General features: G+C 39.7%; 1 protein-coding gene across 3 annotated transcripts in view; it reads right to left on the bottom strand.

Moving 5' to 3' along the window:
* B4GALT6 (beta-1,4-galactosyltransferase 6) overlaps nucleotides 1-22,126 on the bottom strand; it is a 66,733-nt gene that overhangs the window by 33,458 nt on the left and 11,149 nt on the right. Inside the window, exons 1-3 of one of the 3 annotated variants that reach the window (XM_032310302.1) lie at nucleotides 16,886-17,004; nucleotides 10,557-10,673; nucleotides 4,397-4,510 (exon numbers count right to left, since the gene is read on the bottom strand). In XM_032310302.1, the coding sequence (XP_032166193.1) occupies nucleotides 4,397-4,510; nucleotides 10,557-10,656 (214 nt within the window). In that variant the 5' untranslated portion in view covers nucleotides 10,657-10,673; nucleotides 16,886-17,004. Of the gene's footprint in view, nucleotides 1-4,396; nucleotides 4,511-10,556; nucleotides 10,674-16,885; nucleotides 17,005-22,126 lie in introns of those variants that run through there. The other 2 variants (XM_032310299.1, XM_032310300.1) reach the window with 2 other exon arrangements.

Raw genomic sequence — 22,126 nt, 5'->3', positions numbered from 1 at the left:
TCATAGCAATGAGCACACTGCCTTTCTCTGAGCACACTACCTGCTCTAGCTGGTTGGACACGGGATCATATTCAGCTTTGTTTCTCCTCTGCCTGTCCCTGTGAACAACCCAGGAACACTACATGTGTTTTACTCTAAAACGGCTCCCATCTCCCTTTTTACAAAAACACATGCACGATGGTTTGTCACCCTAAGCAATCTTTTAGGTGTATTTGTTTACCTTGTCCTTCTTTGCTGATTTTCAACTGAATTATTTAAATTCATCTCAAAAATTATTGCATCTCAAAACTATTGCAATTATCAGGTTTAAACCCTAAAGGGAACTATTCCACAAACAGTAAGGACAAAATACATGGAAGTTGCTACAAATGTATTCTATTTGAATTAAGGATTAAAAGACAGGAAAACTCCAGATAAGTCTACCTTAATACTGCAAAGTATACAAATGACATTTTCTAGCTCTCCTTTACTCAGAAAAATCAAAACATTCACATTAAGCACTTACTATGTTTAACCTCTAGATAAAGTGAAATTTCTACTTTACTTCGTTAGCATGGAAGTCTCACATAAATTTTAAAAAGCTAAGTGGATTAAGCCCTCTGGAGAATCTATAAATACTAACACTGACAAAGAAGTCATTCATATTGTATAAATAACACACATTAAAATAGATTTTAGAGTGTAACTGATTGAAGGTAAAATATTGCTGAAATCTGTGAAATCGATTTTATCTAAATTCCAATTGGAAAAGTTCCAACTTTATCTTTATGGCAATCCAGTGCTCTAGTCCCATTGTTACACTAGAGAAAAATTAAAAAAAAAAAAATTCTAGCCAGATAATCAAATACCAATTTTAAGCCCTCACTTCGCTTTTGGTGAATGTAAGAGAATTAAGTATCTTGCATACATGGACAGGTCTCATCAAAGGAGATCTTCCTACACAGACTTCCTTTAACTATTATTTAGGGAGGTATTGTATTCAATTATTTTGTACCACATTTTAATAAGATTTTACACTTAGTTATTTTAGTATGCTGTTCTCTATTATGGATGGGAAATAATCCTGTTAATTAAAAGTAAATTAGGGATGCAGCTAAGTATAGAAGCCCTTAACTCTACCCATTTCTCCTAGGCTTCTCATTCCCTTGGTCATAACAAATTCTGGCTCCCTCAAAGCTGTGAGAAAGAAAGGGAATATCAAACTAATGTCAATCAAGCTTCAAGCACTGCACCTCTTTGTATCCTTGCAACACTGTGAAATTGATACTATAGTCCCATATTTTCCAGACAGGTAAAGCGAGGCTCCACTCTGCAGAGGTCACATGACTAAGTGAAGGGGTTCCACTGCATGGCCCATGCAAGGCCCTCGTGGAAAAAAATCTCATTACATTGGCTGTACCCACAGCCCCTTTCTAAGTAGTTTCTGGTATGTGGCCTATTTTCTACTTGGACATGGGGTTGGTGCCGGACCCAAAGCCAGAAGCCCACGAGGAGGCCTTCTGTGAAAAGGTGGCTAGCTAAAAGCGCGTGATCCTCTTCTGTGACGAACACAAGACTGACGGAAGCAGTGAACAGTAGCACCAGCACATTTGGAGAACAGGCAGTGCCTAGCAGCCTTGACACAATCTCTCAAGCACCAGGACAGGAGCAATTACGAGTTATGGGCCTGGAGGAGGACAGGGCTAGTAGGAAGGCCTGGCAGGCAGATGCTTTTAAACAGAGTTTAATTAGTACCCATAAAGCAGTAATTAAGAAAATGGCAAGTACACCAAGAACAGAAAGATTTCCTAAAACTATAAATCCTTGAATATGCAAATTATGAAAATGAAATTATTGTAATCAATATTTCAGCAGAACATTACTTAGTGGTTTCAGCACTGCACAGACAAAAACATTCATTTTTAGAAAACCAAGGCTACAATAACAAATGACAAATACACAGCCACAAAAATCACAGCTTCCTCTTCTACTATAAGACAGCAAAGAGAGAGCAAGATTAGAAACCACTGAGAATTTTTTTTTTTTTTTTTTAAATACCCATGCTCCCTGTCAGGTTAATAAAATCACTTATGGGGTGGGACCAATAATGATAAAAGTTCCCTAGGCTCAGTAGAGCCAGGATCTAGTCTAGATTAGTGGGTCTAAAGTATGGCCCAAGGATGACTAGCATCTAGGAACTTGTTAGAAATGAAAATTCTTAGACCCTCCTTGAGATCTACAAAGTCTGAAATTCTGACAGTGGAACACAACAATCTATATTTTAAAAGACTATCCAGCTGATTCTGATGTACTCCAAAATTTGAGAACCATGGCCTTAGATATTGAAAGGTGACTCTTTTTTATTACAGATATATAACATCAACAATTTACCAACAATAAACTGAAAAAAATCCTACAACTATGACAGGCAAAGGTTAATTTCCTCAATAAAGAATACTCATGAGGGGGTGCCTGGGTGGTTCAGTGGGTTAAAGCCTCTGCCTTTGGCTCAGGTCATGGTCCTGGGGTCCTGGGATCAAACCCTGCATTGGGCTCTCTGCACCACAGGGAGCCTGCTTCCCCCACCCCCAACTCTCTCTCTGCCTGCCTCTCTGCCTACTTGTGATCTCTGTCAAGTAAATAAATAAAATCTTAAAAGAAAAAAAAAAAAAAGAATACTCATATAAAGACATAAAAAACACATTCAGATACCACTTTAGAACCCAAGGGTAAACAAGCAATTCACAAAGATGTTTATTTAAATTTTAGTTATATAAAAATCAACATACAGGCTTATATATAAAGAGTATACTTAAAATTGGGGGCACCTCGGTGGCTCAGTCAGTTAAGCAGCTGCCTTCTGTCCAGATCATGATCCCAGGGTCCTAGGATTGAGTCATGCATCGGACTCCCTGCTCAGCATGGAGTCTGCTTTTCCCTTTCCCTGTGCCCCCCACTTGTGCTTACTCTCTCTCTCTCTCTAGCTCTTTCTCTCTCAAATAAATAAAAAAATATTTAAAAGAAAGAAAGCTAAATGCAAAATGGTAAAACTGTTAGAAGGAAATAAGAGTATTTGTATGGCCTTCAAGTAATAAGGAAAGCTTTCTTAAGACCAAAAAGCAATAACTTTAAAAAAAATCACTGATATACTTAGAAACATTATAAATTTAAACTTCTATAAAAGTTCCCATAAACAAAATGGAAAGACAAGCCAGGGACTTTGGAAAAGCTGTTACACCACACTGTTGGAATATACGTAAAGAACTTACATCAATTAATATGAAAACCTAATTAGTCAATATGGAATTGATAAAGCACACGACTGAGTCACAGGAGAGAAAATGTAAAACCACTCATAAACACAACTAAAATTACTGAGGGGTGCCTGGGTGGCTCACTCTGTTAAGTGTCTGACTCTTGATTTCAGCTCAGGTTATGATCTCAGGGTCATGACTCTGAACCCCTGTGCACCTCGGCTCCGTGCTCAGTGGGGAATCTGCTGGAGATTCTTTCCCTCTGCCTTTGCCCCTCCCCCTGCTTGTGCTCTACTTACTCACTCTCCCTCTCTCTCAAATAAACAAATCTTTTAAAAAATGTTACTTGAACCTACTATTAATAAGAAACACTGTTTGAACATTCAAACAGTGAGATATCAGTTCTTGTCTACCATATGAGAAAAAATATTTTCCTCAGATTAGCAAAAATTTTAAAGTCCATCCATATCAACATGGTACACTCATGCTCTGCTGCTGGGGATATAAACTGGTCCAGCTGCTTTGGTACAAATTCAAGCCAGCCTATAGAGCAACTGCAGTTCTAGGTCTGAACCCCCAAACACATGCACACCACGTGCAGAGAACTCTGTACTACGCTGCACCCTATGCTACTACTTTGTGATAGCAAAAGAGCGGAAATAACCTAAATTTCCATCAGCAGAGAAAAAGGTAACTGAAATGTGGTACATTTATTCAAAGATGTACTATACGGTAGCTACGGAAAATAAATAGATCTATATGTATCAACATGGACAGTTCTTTAAAAAAGCAAGCAAATTACAGACTTTACGTAACTTTAAGACCATTTATACAAATTTTTAAAACCTTTGCAACATTACAACTTTCTATCTAACCATCTATTTATGTAAAAAAAATTTTTTAAATAACCTGTAAGAATACAAATCAAACTCATGATAGAGGTTACTTGTGGGTAAAGGATGAGCTTTTTCCACAGTTTTTCAATCCCCCTCCCCTTCCAAAAAAAAACTTCATCAAAAAAAGAAAAATCGCGTAATACGCTATGTAACATAAACATTAGCACCCACAGTGATGATCTGAGCATGGAGTGCTCAAACTACGTGGTTTTTATTATTTTATTATAACACAAGCAAACAGTTAAGTCAAAATTAGATGACACTTACGCATATAAGGCAGTTTTTCTGGGCAGGGTAGATATGGTGAATATGTGAAGTTTTCCGGAAGATATGTTGTTGTTTGAACAAGATAATCACTTGAATTATTGCCTTCAGGATAATCTTGGAGAGAGAGGAAAAAAGTTACAACCGAAAAACTGCCTTTTTCTTTGCTCCTAGCATGAAATCCGTCACTATCACTGCAAGAAGACTTGCAACATGCAACCTACGGAAGTACTTAAAAGCAGTTATCTATAAAGAACAAAGGAAAAGCAAACACGGCTGCCGTGGCTACTCTCCCATTCACCCTTCACTGCTACTAGAAAGGACCTCTCAGCATGATTTCCCAGCGGAGCTCGGGGACAAGGTTAGAGAGCAGCCTGGCCTCATCTGTACACACATACCGAGCAGGCTCATCTGTGGCCATATGAACACACCTGTTCCCATCCCTCCCGAGCTGAGCAAGACCAAAAGAGACTGGCAAAGTACACCAGGGGATCTCCACCAGCATCGATGGCCAAGGGTATCCTGGAGACCACAGAGCCACAGCACAATGCTTCTAGTAAGCACCAGGCTGAGGGGTGGGAGTCATGTTTTCTCACCACCCCACACTTAAGAAACTGAGACTGAGACTGACCCACTCAACTTACTTCTGTAACGCAGTTCATTTTAAATCTTTAAGTTCCCAACTCGTAGGCTGCCGTGCCTGGGGAGCCCTGGGCTTTGCATTACATTAGGTCCATTATCGCTCGCTACTACAAGTTCGACAGCATGGAGGGCACTGGTTAGAACGCCACAGTCAAATGTGGAGTTCAAATCCTTGCTCCGACATGCACGAGCTTTGTGGTACAGGGCCAGACAATGCAGTTTCTCTTCTCTACCTACCGCATGTAGCCGTTTCCAGATTTCAATAAGAGAAATGCACAAACTGCTTACAACAATCCCTATCCAATGGCTGGAGCTCTAAGTGACTGGCTCAGAGCCGTGCATAGGACTTAACCCAGGACATTCAGAATCTTAGAAATTTTGAACTTGGAGCCAAAGAGATCGTGTTTTGGCCCTTTCTGGAACAAGGTTCTGAGATGCAAGTTTGAGAACCATGAACTGACAGGTTCCTCTATGTCAGAGGAAGCCAGTCTAAGAGGACAAGACCAACAGGTGGTAAGAGACAAGACATGGAAACAGCTGATTCAACGAGTGTCTGTCTCCTTGATCATAAACCATGTACCCACAAGAAATGAAGCTCTAGCAGACACTTGAGGAAAATACAAAGAGGTCCTTTCAATCTCCAGGAATCTGCTCTGATGACAGAGTTATTCCTATCTGAACTGGTCTGCAGGCAGAGAGGTAAGAAAGAGGAGAACGGGCATACGACTTGAAAGAGAGGCCTGTCTGCCAGTGACCAGCAAGCAAAAGGCGAAAGGTAAAAATCACACACCTTACTAACCTATAAAAGCTAAACCCTCTCCCTAGGGAAAAATGGTAGAATCCTGGCAAATGAATATGAAGTATATGAGAAGAGTCAAAGAACACTAAACACCACCCTGCACACCTTTTGCCTACCACAGTTATCCACCCATCAACAAAATGGACTTGACAGGGGTGCAGCCTGGGCTCCAGGATGACACTTCCAAGCACAGGCACGCCTGCTGAAAGGAACCCCGTAGAGCCTCCTCAGTGGAGGGTAAGGGCTTCCAGTAAGAATGAGGGGACAGAAATTGAAGAAGAAGGTCCAATTCCAAAGCACCACATGGAAATCCCAGTTGTGATTTGGCAGGCCATGGGGGAGGTTTTAAGAGAAGTGTACTTATTGACAGGAAACACCAAGAAGATAAGTAGGGCTGAATGATGTACAACCGCTAAGGCCGATGCCAGGAAGCGGGAAAGTGGGAAAGCCCCAGTGACAGAATCCCCCCAGGAGCGCTCTCCAGAGCAGCCCTGGAAAGCACTTCACAGGAAAATGCTCCAAGCCAAAGGGGAGGGGCGTTCAGTGCACAGCAATTGTTTTGTAAGCCCAGGGACACACCAAGAGCAGAGACCCCTCTAGTAATCCATACTCCATGTGTCCCCCATATACATCTGAAACGTTTAAAGATACTGAACATAAAATAAGTTTAAGTCCATTGAAGTTCTGTTTCTTTAAGATGTTTTTAAAAAATATATCTAGATACAGATCAAACTTCAAGTTATATTCAAAAAATTTTTCTGCATTTATGGGGACTCCTACTACACTAGGCAGCCACTACAGTCTATGCATTTGTGGGAACCAAAACCAGAAGATAATTAAGGTTGTCCCTAGCCTTTATGTGTTCCAAAGATTGATTTTCTTATAATCCTGAGGATAAATATTAACATTCTCAAAATTCTTAAGTATTTCTTAATGTTACGTAGTTAACTTTAGATGAGAGTATTTTCTTTTTTTGCACAACTTATTCTTTCTCGTGATTAATGTTTGGGCCCCTTCTCTTAGCTACATGTTATGATTCTATAAATCTGCATCCAACTCACAGAAATTGTAAGCTCTTTAGATGTTTCTGCAAAACAAACTGTTAACGGAAGCTCCCCCTGGGGAGTCTGGTGGCAGCAGAAGGCCTAAAGGACTGTTTCACTTTTTATTTTAGTGCTAGAATGACTGAGTCTTTCACAAAAAAAAAAAAAAAAAAAAAAAAAAAAAAAAAAAAAAATCGTATCACTTTGATCAGTTTTTAAAGGACTAGATTAAAAATAAAAAACTCAAAGATACAGAGAATAGCAGTATATTCATTTCCTTTAAATACAAAGTTTTGGAGCTAAATGTGTTATTCTTGGCTATATCATTACAAATGATCATAAGGATCAACTCACTGCCAGACTTACAGAAAAGTCTCTGCACTCCTTGGATACTGTGTCCAGTGGTGCTTATGTCATCCCAATGTATTATGTATAAGTCTACCCACACACCCCCTGCCACTAGTCTGAATACTTTTTTTTTTTTAAATCAAACTGCCTTTGATTTCCAGTATCAAACAAAGTATCTACAACATGGTAAAAACTTACTGTAAGTGAACGCTTCACAACTGATCATTCAGCCAACAATAATTTAAGCTTTTGGAGACTATACTGTAATAAACCCACAAAATCATTATTCCCACAAAGTGCTTGGGTCCATCAAGTATAACCACTGCTTTCAAAATCAGGAGCATTACACATGATAGATGCATTTGGGGCGGATCTACCACAACTGCTTTAAAATGTAGACATTATTTCATCTAATGAATGGATGAGTGAAAACACAATGAGTTCTGGGCCCGGGCCTTTTTTCTCTTTTCTAGAGCCACACCTAAAGAGAAGAGAGACACAGAATGAAAACTGCTGGACAGGTCCCTTCCTCAGCTCTCACTGGAACTTACCACTTATAGGAAAAGGAGAAGAGCACCAAACTGGATTCGCAAGGGCTTTGTTCTTCCTGCAAAGGGCAGCTTCAAGTGGGAACAGAAACTCAGTGAGAATTCTAGTCTATTTACCCCTGGCTTGCTCTGTTAGCCCGGCAGTGTCTGAGGGTTCAGACCACACAGCCATCAAGCAGGAGGTGCACTCGGCTATTTCTAACAAATCTACCAGCTCTCACATTGCATGACCCTTATCATCTGCTTCAGTAATTATTCACTGATTACATCTTGTTTCCTTAATTTGACTAACTCCATAGCTACAAGGCAAAGCATCATTTGATGATGGGAGTATGTGATGTCTTTGCAAAAATATTATATGTAGTACTTCTTTACATTTGGTGTTTCAGAAAGTCAAGTACAAGGTTAAAAACCCCTTTTTGAAATCAAATGTTCTTAGAAATATCGCAACCTATTTGCCATCAAATGTTAAATTTTAAATGCGCTAGCATATATTAATCAATTCTCCCCCAGACTTCAATTAGCTCTCAATACACCTTACTGGCCATTATCTCCTTACTAGCAGATTATATCTATATAGGTTTGTGCAGAAATAAACAACTTCATTATAAGTAACTATGTATGCTTCCATCTCTCTCAAAAGAGATCCTCATACAAAGGGAGGATGTTCTTCTTAGTGCTGTGTCTCCAAGTATCGATGTAAGAATACTGACAACATGAACTGTTCAATATACATGAACACAGCAGAGTCTCATGGTTGCCTCCTCAAACTCCATTTTCACTTACTCATTATGTAGCAGAACCCCAATTTCATTCAAAGCACCAGTGTGCCCAGCTTGTAATTTACAGTCCCTACAACCAAGTTCTGGCCAATGCGACGGAAGCAGAAATACCATGTGAAACTTCTGGAAAGTCTCCTTAAAAGGGTCCCTCTGTTCTTCTTCCTTCTTCCTTTCCTTCTTCCTACTAACCCAAGTACAAATAGAAAGACTGGAGCACCACAACAACCTTCGAAGACTATAAAACTCCATGACAGAGCAGAAGATGGAAGGTGTGTGGAGAATTTCTCCACCACAGCCCCAGACATCCAACTTCTGGGTCTCTTTTTACATAAGAATGTGGAGTCTCATGGGCTTAAGCCTCTGCAGCCAGGTCCCTCTTACAGCCAAACCCACTTCCTAGCTGATACAATGACAGAACAGTTTACCACCAGTAACTGAACCATGAGAAAAATTTTCAAAGGTTCATCAAAGTAAGCCAAATCTAATCCAAGTAGGCAGTGGTTGTTTGGTCAGTATTGAAACTGAGTTGGTAAGGGGAAAAGAGGATTTCCCTTCTTCTTGTCTCCACTATGTGGGGTGGGGGGTTGAGGGGAAGAGTTTGTCTTAACCCAGTAATCAATTCTCCTAATTAAGCTCAACTGAGTTCCCACATGAAACTTCTTCATGCCCCAGGAAAGGAACTCAATTATGCACCGATGTCCAGCACTCCCTTATACAAACACAGTAGTCTGAGGATGCTGAGTACTTCTGTCCAGTTGAGTCAAGTTTTAATGAACACTTGACAATCAGCTTATTCAACCAGGACAAGTCCTAAAGAATCTTTTATAATGTTTAAAATGCTCCTAACATTGACCTACTATTCAGAAGACCAATTAAAGCAGAAGACCAGTTAATGAGATTTTTACAATACTATTAAAATATCAGGTACAATGACGGTCTTTCTAAAAGAAACGTCCTTCGACTTAAAAGGGAGAAACAAGAGTGTTTTGACTTGCGGCATCATAAAACAAATCAGACAAATGACTAGACTGAATTTTGCAAAAGCACGTGTGAAATTAAGAATAAATCTGATACAGTCTTGAATTTTTAGAAGGGTAAAACTATTACCCACCGTAACATACATTTTAAGAAAGAACATCTATGGTTAGCAGATAGTGTGTGCGTGTGTGTGTGTATCTGTCATTTACGGTGGCACATGGAGAACTGCTGACAGGAATGAAATCTTAAATTTTAACTGTTTAAAATGAGAAATAAAGGATGCAACAAGTGATAACCAGTTACTGAAACTTTTAAGTAGCTTCTAATAACACTCAGAAGTCACCGCAGAAACACTGCCCCGTGGGAGGCTAAGCATTCTTCCATGATAGTTCAATGTATTTGCATCAATTCTGCCTTCATTCAATCACTAATATTGGCCCATTACTTGGTTTTAACCTCAGGTGATTCTGACGGACATTCTGCTTCCAGATAATATTGTTAAAGGAAAATAGCACCTATGGATTTCCACTTTTATATAATTTCTCCTTAAGCCCCCTAAAAAGGCCATAAAATTATTAAGAATCTTCTATAATTAAAAACACAAGTATTTACTAAACAGAGTTAGAAAAACATTTTAGGAGTTAGAATAGACATAAAGAGAGATGGCGGAATGACTAATACGGATAAATTATTCTTTCTGCGGTTGATTTTAACTACGATAGGTGAACTGAAAAAGCACATGCTGCTTTTTGTACTTTATGTTTGCAAGAATTAAGTTTAATAAAAAAGAATTAAAGTCCCATATCTTTGTACAAAACCCCCAACCCCTCTGTGAGAACACCTTTATAGATCCTAAAACATGGACAGTCTGGCCCAAGCAGCGAATGAGTCTCCCAGTACACATGGTAGGAGATACCTTCATCTTTAACAGGAGTCTCAGAGCTTGAGGGATCTGGTTTACTTCTTTCGACTACAAAGGTAAGAAGCAGAAACAAAGCATGATGAAGAAGCAAGCAATCTTACCTGTACCATTGAGGGTAGTGTTTTTATTTGTGTACAGCCTGATCATATGTCCTATTGTTTTCACATTTTCTCTCAACATTATTCCTCGAGCTTGTACCATAAAGAGATATGTGTTGGCTATAAAAAGGAAAGAGAGGAAACACCATGACTCAGTAAGCTTTTTTTTTCCCTAATTTAATAAAATAATATTCGGACTGGGGAACAGCCCAATAAACCCAAACTGACTCAGTTAACATGTCCAAAGGGAACAAAGAAATACAAAATGACTATTTCCTATTATCAGAAACTTATAAAAACAGGGGTGCCTGGTGAGCCCAATCAGAAGAGCATGCGATTCTTGATCTTGGGGTTGTAAGTTTGAACCCCACATGGGGTATTAGAGATTTCCTTAAAAAAAGAAAAAAAGAAAGAAAGAAAGAAAAGAAAAGAAACAAACTTTAAAAAAGTTTTTAAAACAATAAAAATGAAAAATTCAAGTAGTGATATCCCATCCAATAGAAGGAGACTAAATGAATATCATAATGAATTCCTTTATCCATAAATGATTTTCTACCATAAAACATACTTACACATTTCAAAAAGGCATTTTATTACCAACATACAATCATAGTATACTTTCTCTAATTCTACATTAACTTCCTCAAACCCCAAACTCCACAAGAGCAAGTATTCCTTACCTAATAGTAAATATATCATAAATCACCAAAACAGCTAGTATGAATATGACTCCTGCAATGGATCTCCTAAATTCTCCTAAATTCTCACTGTGTTTGGGGAAGGAGAGTTAGGGGGCAGAATGACCTAGAATCAATACCTATTTTGGTAATTTCTCTCTACTGAGTTAATTACTTAAGAACTTTTATACTCCCTTTCAATCACAAATTTATCTACCAGGATGGTAAAAGCAGACACAATTAAAATCAATGTGCATTTTCAAGTTGGTACATTTAATTCTTTGTGTTAAGTGCTTCAAAACTAGGCCCCTAATTTCTTGCTTTGGGAGAAACTGGTCAACTGACAAAGATGACAAAAATCTCTGCGTTCTGAGATGCCAGCACTCCTCAGAGAAGCACAGGGGTAATCAAAAGATCCTTTCTTTCTCAGTCCTGATTCTGTAAGCACAATGCACAACTCTAGACAACTCATTGAATCTCAGTTTCCTCACCTAATACAGTCGGTGTATTGCCTTAGATGTTCTCTAAAGCCCTTTCTACTTTCCATTCTCCAAGCATACAGCCAAAAAAATCATACACTCCATTCAATCAAGAGGAAGAGGATCATTTTCATGGCAAAAACAAAAAACTGCAAGTCTCAGTTAATGACTCTTCCAATTTTAAAATAAGTCAGCCCTGAACACTGACGATGCTCTCAAAAAATGAATGCCAAAATAAAAAATGTTAAATTCAACTCATTTTCTGGGCCCTGCTCTACTTCCCTGAGTTGCTACAGAGAGATGAGCAAAATGTGATGTTTACTACCACCTTTAAAGATTTTATTTCCTTATTTGAGAGAGAGTATATGAGAGAGAAAGAACACGTGCGTGAGTTGGGAGAGGGAGGAGGAGACTCCTCGCTGGGCAGGAAGCCTGATGAGGGGCTCCATCCCTAGGACCCCAAGATCATAACCTGAGCTGAAGGCAGAAGCTTAACTGCTTAACCCCTTAACTGACTGAGCCTCTCAGGCACCCCCTCCTTTCCCATTTTTTTTTAAGATTTTATTTATTTATTTGACAGAGAGAGACACCAGGAGAGAAGGAACATAAGCAGGGGGAGAGAGACAGAAGTAGGCTTCCTGCTGAGGAAAGAGCCTGATGTGGGGTTTGATCCCAGGAGCCTGGGATCATGACCTGAGCTAAAGGCAGATGGTTAATAAAGACTGAGCCATCCAGATGTCCCTCCTTTTCCATTATTTATGTAAATTTTAACATGCTCAAAGTACAAAAGACAATAAATAAACTAGAGAAGCAGAGTACAATAATACTTCTCCTTTTACCTTCAATCCATAACAGAGAAAACAACAGAAATCCAACTTCACATAAGTTTACCTCAATCATTTTTAAGAGCGTGTCTACATCCTCTCTAGAAAGCAATCCTATAATTAGATATAACTTGTTTAGGCTTGAATTTATTACACCCCTCAGGTTACAAATACAAGTTTTTATTGAAGTTTTACTCTTGAGTAGACTCTAAAAGGAAAAAGAGATAAAGTGAAAAATGAAAACAAAAAAAATAGCCAACCAAAAATGCAGAAAAACATTCAATAAAAGCCAACTAACACTAGCAAAAGCCAAGATCTAAAATTCAACCGAAATGATGCAGAGGAAAACCATCAAATAGAAAACTAATTCTAACTTACAACACCTTGGATCACTGAATCCTAAAGTTACACACGAAATTTGTTATCAGTGATCTAATATCTTGTAACACCTGTTCTGCACCAAACCACAGAGAGGACCTATCATATGGCAGCAGAACTGAGTGGCTCAAAACAATACTGGCCCAAGCCAGGATGCGATAGGTGAGACCATCCATGTGCCCTGGAAACTGAATCTTTAACACACCTATTCACATAAAGAATATTGTCTGACATCGGGAAGCCAAGTCAGACTTGAGCAGCAAAGAAAAGATCTGGTAGAGAAAAGAAGAATCCTCAAGGTAAATTATCCTAAAAACTTCCAAAACATCAGGTAACAAACTTATACAGGGGGAAAAAAAAAAAAAACTGATGACAACTGTGACAAAAGAATACATTTACTATTCATTAGATGGATAGAGAAAAAATTAAGGAAGGCAAGATACCAAGCTCTCCAAATGGAGAATCTATTAGTTTATTTTAAATCATTTACAGCTAATTGAGTTATAGTCCTTAGGTTAATAGTCCTCATGGGTTTAATCCCTAAAGATCAAAACCCATTAGGGAATGAAGGTGTTTTGTTTAAATAGTCACTGCTAACAGGAAGAATGCGGTGTGTCAAAGTATTGCAAGGCACACTAACCGAGCATGAGAGTCGTTCCAACTGTCGGATTTCCAGACACCTTAAGCTGTTAATCCACACTCAAATAACTATATGACCACTAATTACTATTAGGTACATCTTCTTGGTAAACCAGCAAGTTAGAGGAAATCTTTGTCAAAAATTTCTATTCCAAGTAAGAGAAATTGCATTTCAGAAAACAGGGATATCTTTATCAGCTTTGCCCTTTGGTATTTAGAAAACTCAGAAATACACTAAAAAAAAACTACCACTGCTTAATTAAAATCATGCCCTGTTCTCTACTCTAGTTAATTTGCTATTTGCCTCTGCTTTGTGAGACATACATTTAACCTATTTACCTAGGTCTGCTTTGTGGGAGGTGGTGGGGGTAGCGGAATACTTACAACTTTAAAAAAAAAAAAAAACACTCAAAAATCAAGTTTACAACAGCTAGACATCCTACCCTCGGTTTGTGAAGCAAGAGATGGAATTCTCGGCTTAAGGAAACTAAGGAATGCACTTGCTAGTAATGTGTCTCCCCAAGCCTTTCCACATCCAGCTCTGTTCACTGAAAACAGTATTCCGGACAAGGAGAATGTGCCAGTCTGCACTGATCTGGAAAGCTTTCCTGAGCTTCAGAGGCTTCAGACACAGCGTCCCAATGGTCCCATACTATGATACACTGCCACAGGTCTGTTACCAAAAAGTAATCCAGCCAGGAGCTGATTTTAAGAGGGAGATTATGTTGGTTAGGTACACTGTAAGTGCAGGACTGGAGCTAAGAAAGGGCAAAAAAAAAAAAAAAAAAAAAATGGGGGGTGACATTCCTATAAGGGTAGGAACTATGGTGGTCAATCACCATAAGGAAAAACTATCCAGAAAAGGGATAAGAAAGTACAGTTCAGACACATGGAAAGAGACCACAAAGAGGGTCACAAAGATAAAAGGCCCCAGATGAATTAGTCTGAGCTTGAACACAGTGAAGAGGAAATGGTCAACCATATCAAATACCACAGAGGCTAAAAAAAAAAAAAGACTAAAAAATAATAGTTTAAAAAAAATAAAACACTAATGGTTGGTACATACCCTTTTCAAGCATCCTTCGAAGAGCTTTACATATACTAACCTAATTAATCCTTACAAGCAATCCTATAATGGTAGGTACTAATATTATTCCCATTTTGCAGATCAAGAAATTGAACAATGGAGTTATCTAACTTGCTCAAGGTCGCACAGTTATTAGCTGGGGGTGGAGCCAGAATTCAAACCCCAGCAGGCTGACTCCAGTGGTCTAGCTCCTTTCCGCCATACAATGCAGCCTCTTAAAAATGCTGGTAGGGGGGACGCCTGGGTGGCTCAGTTGGTTAAGCTGCTGCCTTCAGCTCGGGTCATGATCCCAGGGTCCTGGGATCGAGTCCCGCATCGGGCTCCTTGCTCAGTGGGGAGCCTGCTTCTCTCTCTGCCTCTGCCTGCCGCTCTGCCTGCTTGTGTTCTCCCTCTCTCTGGCAAATAAATAAATAAAATCTTAAAAAAAAAATGCTGGTAGGGGATCACTGTCAATCTTTAAAAGAAGTTTCTGGAAAGCAATGGAAACAAAAGGCAAGTAGCAAAGAATAAAGAGGATAGTGACAAAGTAAAAGCAATTTTAAGAAAAGAGAAGTGAGAGCAAGGTCAAGGAAGTTTTTTTTTTAGACAGGAGAAAACTGAGCATGACTGTGGCCTAAGCAGAGGGAAGAAAGAGTAAATTTAACTTTAAGGTACTGAAGGGAATAGGAGGAAGGATGGAAAGGAACAGTTCCACTGAGGGGACCACAGAAGCAGAGGTTCTGGCGTGCACGGGCACACAGCACATCCAGCAGTCCACAATCCAACTTGAGTAGAGTTTGGCAGCAATGAAAAATAATTTGTCAAGGTCTAAGTGGATGGACGGTGAGAAAAAAAATAGGAGGAAAGAGGGGCGGGACTCGAGGTCATTGTGAAGATAAGATGGGGCGCCTGGGTGGCTCAGTGGGCTAAAGCCTCTGCCTTCGGCCTGGGTCGTGATCTCAGGGTCCTGGGATCAAGCCCTGCATCAGGCTCTCTGCTCAGCAGGAAGCCTGCTTCCTTTCCTCTCTCTCTGCCTGCTTGTGATCTGTCTGTCAAATAAATAAATAAAATCTTAAAAAAAAAAAAAAAAAAGGAAGTCATGTTAACAATAAGTGAGAAAGTCCCAGAAGTGTAAGGGTTAGGAAGACTATGGTCTGGGGAGGTTCAAGAGAGAGCAGGTCACAACTACAAAAACCTGATGTGGCCAGACAAGAGGAAGGAAGACAAGCCCCAGACTGCCTGATGGCTACCAACAGGGGCATCAGTGGGGGATGAAGCAGAGAGGGAATGTTCTGAGCTGAGCACAGGCATACCTCAGAGACATGGCAGTTCTGCCGCAGACCACCACAATAAAACAAATATTGCAATTAATTGAGTCAAATAAATGTTTTCATTTCACAGTGCATATAAAAGTTTATACTATAGTATAGCATTATGTCTTAAAAATCAATGTACATACCTTAATTTAAAAACACTTTATTGCAAAAAAAAACCTTAATCATCACCTGAGCTTTCAGCAAGTAATACCCTTTTCCCTGATGGAGAGTTGCTTCAGTGTTGATGGCTGCTGATCAATCAGGGTGGTGATTGCTGAAGGTTGGCACGGCTGTGGCAACTTCTTCAAATAAGATAATAATGAAGTTTGCCACATCAAATGATTCTTCCTTTCATCAGTGATTTCTCAGTAGCACACTAACGCTGTTTGATAGCATTTTACCCACACTAGAACTTCTTTCAAAACTGGAGTCAATCCTCTCCAACCCTGCCACTGCTTTCTCAACTAAATTTATATCATATTCTAATCTCTTATTGTCATTTCAACAATCTTCACAGCATCTTTACCAGGAGTAGAAGCATCTCAAGCAACTCTTCATCCTCATGAGACTGCAGGAGTTCAGTCCCATCTTCAGGCTCCACTTCTCATTCTAGTGCTTTTGCTCTTTCCACCACATCTCCAGTGACTGCCTCCAAGAAGTCTTGAATCCCTCAAAGTTCTCCATCAGGGAGGAAAACAACTTTTTCCAAACTCTTGGTAATGCTGATATTTGAACCCCTTCCCATCATAAATGTTCTTATTGGGATCTAAAAAGGGGAATCCTTTCCAGAAAGTTTTCAATTTACCTTGCCCAGATCCATCAGAAGAATCATTGTGTATGACAGGTAAAGCTTTATGAAATTTATTTCTTAAATAAGACTTGAGAGTCAAAATGATTCATTGACCCATGAGCTCCAGAATTGATGTTATGTTAGCAGGCAAGAAAATACTTACCTCATTGCATACTTCCATCAGAGCTCTTGAGTGACAAGGTACATTGTCAACGAGCAGCAATATTTTATAAGAAACATTTTTTTTCTAAGCAGGAGGACTCAACAGTAGGCTTAAAATATTCAGTAAACCACGTTGTAAGAAAATGTGCTCTCATCAAGACTTTGTTTTTCCATTTCTAGAGCACAGGCAGAGTAGATTTAGCATAATTCTTCAGGATCCTAGGACTTAGAGAATGGAAAATGAGCAATGGCTTCAACTTGAAAAGTCACCGGCTCCATTAGCCCCCACCTAACAAGAAAGTCCACTTGTTCTTTGAAGCTTTGAAACCAGGCACTAACTCCCCTTCTCTACCTATAAAAGTCGTAGGAGGCATCTTCTTCCAATAGAAAACTGTTTTGTCTACACTGGAAATCTGTTGTTTGGTGTAGCCACCTTCATTAATTAACTAGACCTTCCGGATCACTTGTTACAGTTTCTACATCCACACTTGCTGCTTCCACCTTACTCTGTCGGCTTCCTTCTTTAAACCTCGTGAACCACTCACTCTCTGCCAGCTTCAGACTTTTCTCTCGCAGCTTCCTCACCTCTCTCCGCCTTCATGGAACTGAAGAGAGGCAGGGCCTGGCTCTGAATTAGGCTCTGATTTCAGGGACTGTTGTCGCTGGTTGGATCTTCTAACCAAACCACTAAAACTTTTCCCACTTCAGCAACAAGATTGTTTCACATTTTTTCATCACTCATGTGTTCACTGGAGTAGCACTTTTCATTTACTTCCAGAACCATTCCTCTAGGAGTGCCTGGGTGGCTCAGTTGGTTAAGCATCTGCCTTCGTCTCGGGTCATGATCTCAAGGTCCTGGGAATAAGACCTGTGTGGAGCCCTGTGTCGGGGGGGGGGGGGGTCCCCAGCTCAGTGGGGAGTCTGCTTGTCCCTCTCCCTTAGCATGCTCATGCCCTCTGTCTCTCTCAAATAAGTAAAATCTTAAAGAAAGAAAGAAAGAGAAGGAAGGAAGGAAGGAAGGAAGGAAGGAAGGAAGGAAGGGGAAAGGAAAAGAAAAGAAAAGAAAAGAAAAGAAAGGAAAGGAAAGGAAAGAAAAGAACAGAACACTTGGGTGGCTCAGTTGGTTAAGCCTCTGCCTTCAGCTCAGGTCATGATCCCAGGATCCTGTAATCGAGTCCCACATCCGGTTCCTTGCTCAGCAAGGAGCCTGCTTCTCTCTCTGCCTCTGCCTACCACTCTGCCTGCTTGTGCTCTCTCTCTCTCTCTCTCTGATAAATAAAGAAATAAATAAAACCTTTAAAAAAGAGAGAAAGGGAAAGAAAAGAAAAAGAATCATTTCTCTGCATTCACTGGGCTATTTGGTGCAAGGGGTCCATCCTTCTGCCTATTGGCTTTCGACATTCCTTTCTCATTAAGCATATCATTTCTAGCTTTTTTTTTTTTTTTTTTAAAGATCTTACTTATTTATTTGACAGAGAGGGTGATCACGAATAGGCAGAGAAGCAGGCAGAGCGGTGGGGGGAGCAGGCCCCCTGCACAGCAGAGAGCCTGATGTAGGGCTTGATCCCAGGACCCTGAGATCATGACCTAATCCGAAGGCAGAATCTTAACCTACTGAACCACCCAGGCACCCCTCATTTCTAGCTTTTAATTTCAAGTGAGAGATGTGGGACTCTTCCTTTGAGGTGAACACTTAGAGGCCACTGTAGGATTATTAATTAGCCTAATTTCAATACTGTTATGTTTCAGGGAATACAGGGAGGATCAAGGAGAGGGAGACTGATGGGGAATGGCCCATCAGTGAAGCAGTCAGAACACATGCTTTTATCAATTAAGTGTACTTGCTGTCTTATATGGGCAAAGATCATGATACCCAAAACAATTACAGTAGTATTAGCAAAGAACACAGATGACCATAACAAATATCATAATAATGAAAAGGTTTGAAATATTACAGTTATCAAATGTGACACAGAGACACGAAGTAAGCAGAGATTGTTGGGAAAATGGCAGTAACAGGCTTGCTTAATATAAGATTGCGACAAACCGTCAATTTATAAAAACCCATTATCTACAAAGCACAATAAAGTGAAGCATAATAAAATGAGATATGTCGGTACTAACTGCCAAAATCATGCCGGCATGGAGAATGCTGGTGGGCAGAGGCTTCTAAAGAGAAGGGAAGGGCGCCTGGATGGCTCAGGCAGTTAAGCATCTGACTCTTGGTTTCAGCTCAGGTCATGATCTCAGTCATGAGATGGAGCCCCTGTATCAGGCAGGTGCCTGCTGGCATTTCTTGCCTTCCTGGGCTCATGGTCACATCACTCCAGTCTCTGCCTCTATCTGTACATTTCTCTGTGCACAGCACACACGGTCCCCGTGAGATTCTTTCCCTTTCCTTCCCCGTCTGCCCCTCCCTGAGAGTGTGCACACATGTGTGCATGTATGTAGCAGGTTGTATGGGGTCCCCCCAAAAGTATGTGCATCCTAATTCCCAGAAGCCGTGAAAATGTTATTTGGAAAAGGAGTCTTTGCAGATATAATTAAGGATCTTGAGATGAGGAGATCATCCTGGATTATCTGGGTGGGCTCTAAATCCAATGACAAATGCTCAGATAAGAAAAGGGAAAGGGATATTTTACATACACATACACACACACACACACACACAGAAGTGAGCAAGGTAAAGATGGAGGCAGAGACTGGAGTGAAGAGACCACAAGCCCAGGAAGGCAAGAAATGCCAACAGGCACCTGAAGCTGGAAATAGCAAGGAAGGATCCCCCTCAAGAGACTCCAGAGGGAGCGCAGTCCTGACAACAACTGATTTCAGACTCCTGGCCTCCAGAACTGGGAGAGAATAAATTCCTGTTGTTTTAAGCCACTCAGTGTGTGGTAATTCATATGGCAGTCCTAGGAAACTAATACATCACCACATGGTGCAGGTGTAACTTTTCCCCATTTAAAATATCAAAAAACAAACTCAAAGGCAAGTTGCATAGATAGAATTTAAGAACTGGGATTCAAGGACAGGTCTGAATGGCAGCAATTTGGAAGAAGCCATGGCTGAAAGTCATAGAGGAGAGGGAGGGGCCAAAAAAAAAAAAAAAAAAAAAAAAAGCACGCGCACACAAGAGAGAGAGAAATCCTTAATGTAAAAAGTAATGAGCGAGTAAGAAAGGAGGGATAAGCCAAATCTCAACCAGTGAAAAGAGAAGGAGGAAATCCGAGGGGCACTAAAGGCTACAGGAGAGTAAACCGTTTCCCATATTAGCTACAGAACATATGCCGAAATAAATGATGTGGAAAGAAAGCAAAATACCACTTATATATGCCCCTGGATATTACTACACACATCTGAATCTGGTATCTCTGAATCTATCAGATCTCACAATAATCTTCTAAGTATCGGCTGCAGATGCCTTAAAGGTTTTCTCCTACCCACATCTAGCCCTTGTTCAACTAATTCTCAGAAATGACTCACCCAAGATGGTAAAGCTAAACATATTATCTCTGGTAATAATGTTGTAAACCCCAGGATCAGGCCAGACTATATATGAAATATTGCTCATGTTTTGCCTAGGACCAAAGTACTGCTTGGGTTGAAAACAACATACTTTCACTTTATGTCAAAGTACTATTTAAGCAGAGTATCTTATCACACTGACAGTAATTCAAAGCCAGGTATGGGCTCAAGGAAATCTGTAGTGCAAATAATTACCAGCCTAGAATAACAACCTCCCCATCTTTCAAGTGAGTCATGGGCTGACTAATGAATTAAGAGAATGAAAGAACTCTGCATTCAGAATCCCATTTTATCAAGGAATAATGAATTCCGTGACTATGTACAGTATAGCTCTATTTTAGATCTTAGCCAACAGCTACAGCTTTGCTGACGTAGACACTAAAAATTAACAAGAAATTCTTTACAATTGGTGCTTTCACCATTTCCACTCTGCAGTTAAGCAGTTTTGTTATTTTGAGAGATTATTTGTGCTTGAATACTGATCACAATTAAATATTTTTAAATAAAATTGGACTTCCAACAGTCTTATTAAAGATGTTTAGGGTGGAGACATGTGTTTGTTGGACAGTTATTTACTGAATGCCTACAGTCTGCCAAACAGCAGAAACTAAGGTCTCCAGGGGGTTCCTCAGTAAAAATCAAAATCCTGAAAAAGCATAAACTGCCTAAAACCACAGAAGTACCTTCAAAACAATCAGATCATCAGTTCAGGCTAGTTTACGCTTAGCTAATAATTCTAAAAATAGACTCCGAACCTGAAAATATGAAAACACTATCTAACACAAGATATTGATCTGCACTGTCATGTATTAGTTCACTATTATTCACTTAAAACAAACACATGCTTCTTTAAAGCAGGACAGAGGCTTCAAGAGTTAAGCATTACACCCCACCTTGTAGAAAAGCAAAATTTGGAGAAAATGAGGGAATTGAGGAAGAAGAATGTAGGCAATTAAACAGACTTTTTAAAAAGCCAATCAGTAAGGAAATTTACTTAATGAAATTACATACTAAAGATCAAACCATAAGTAATCACACCCAGAAAACATTACAGAATTGTTGAAATTTAATGATTTCAGAGTACATACAGTGAATGTGAAATGAATCTCTATCCTCTTAAGAATTCTATCATGAAAAAAAAAAGTGGAAGTGGTATTTGAACTACATGTTTTACGATCATCCCTGATTTCCTTGTGTTTTCACAATTAAAATATCTTTTGGAATTTCAAATTTATTTTATGAAAGGAAAATGACTCTAAAAGAAGCAGGAGAGATGAATGCACTGTGGGAAATGAGTGTCAAAGATTTCTAAAGCTAGGGGAGCCTGGGTAGCCCAGTCAGTTGAGCCTCGGACTCTTGATTTTGGGTCCAGTCATGATCTCAGGGTCATGAGATCCATGGGCTGGTGCAGAGTGTCCTTGAGACTTTCTTTCCCTTTCCCTCCCTCTGCCCCTCCCCCACTGTGCACACGTGCACGTGCACGCACACGCACATGCGTGCGCGCGCGCTCTCTCTCAAACAAATAAAATTTTTAAAAAAGATTTCCAAAGCCAGACCACATTTTTAAATCAATATACAAGGCACCTTATAATTCCCTGCCTTAAGTCCCTCGATTCAAATAAAAATAAAGTCCAATTTCTCTTCCTCTAAGTCAAACTGGAAATTGCATAAGTCATAATTTCTGAGCTATTAACTTAATTATTAGGAAGATAATATA

This window comes from Mustela erminea, chromosome 13 (genome assembly GCF_009829155.1).
Source record: "Mustela erminea isolate mMusErm1 chromosome 13, mMusErm1.Pri, whole genome shotgun sequence".
Taxonomy (NCBI): Eukaryota; Metazoa; Chordata; class Mammalia; order Carnivora; family Mustelidae; genus Mustela; species Mustela erminea.
This window is presented reverse-complemented; position numbering and strand designations above follow the sequence as displayed.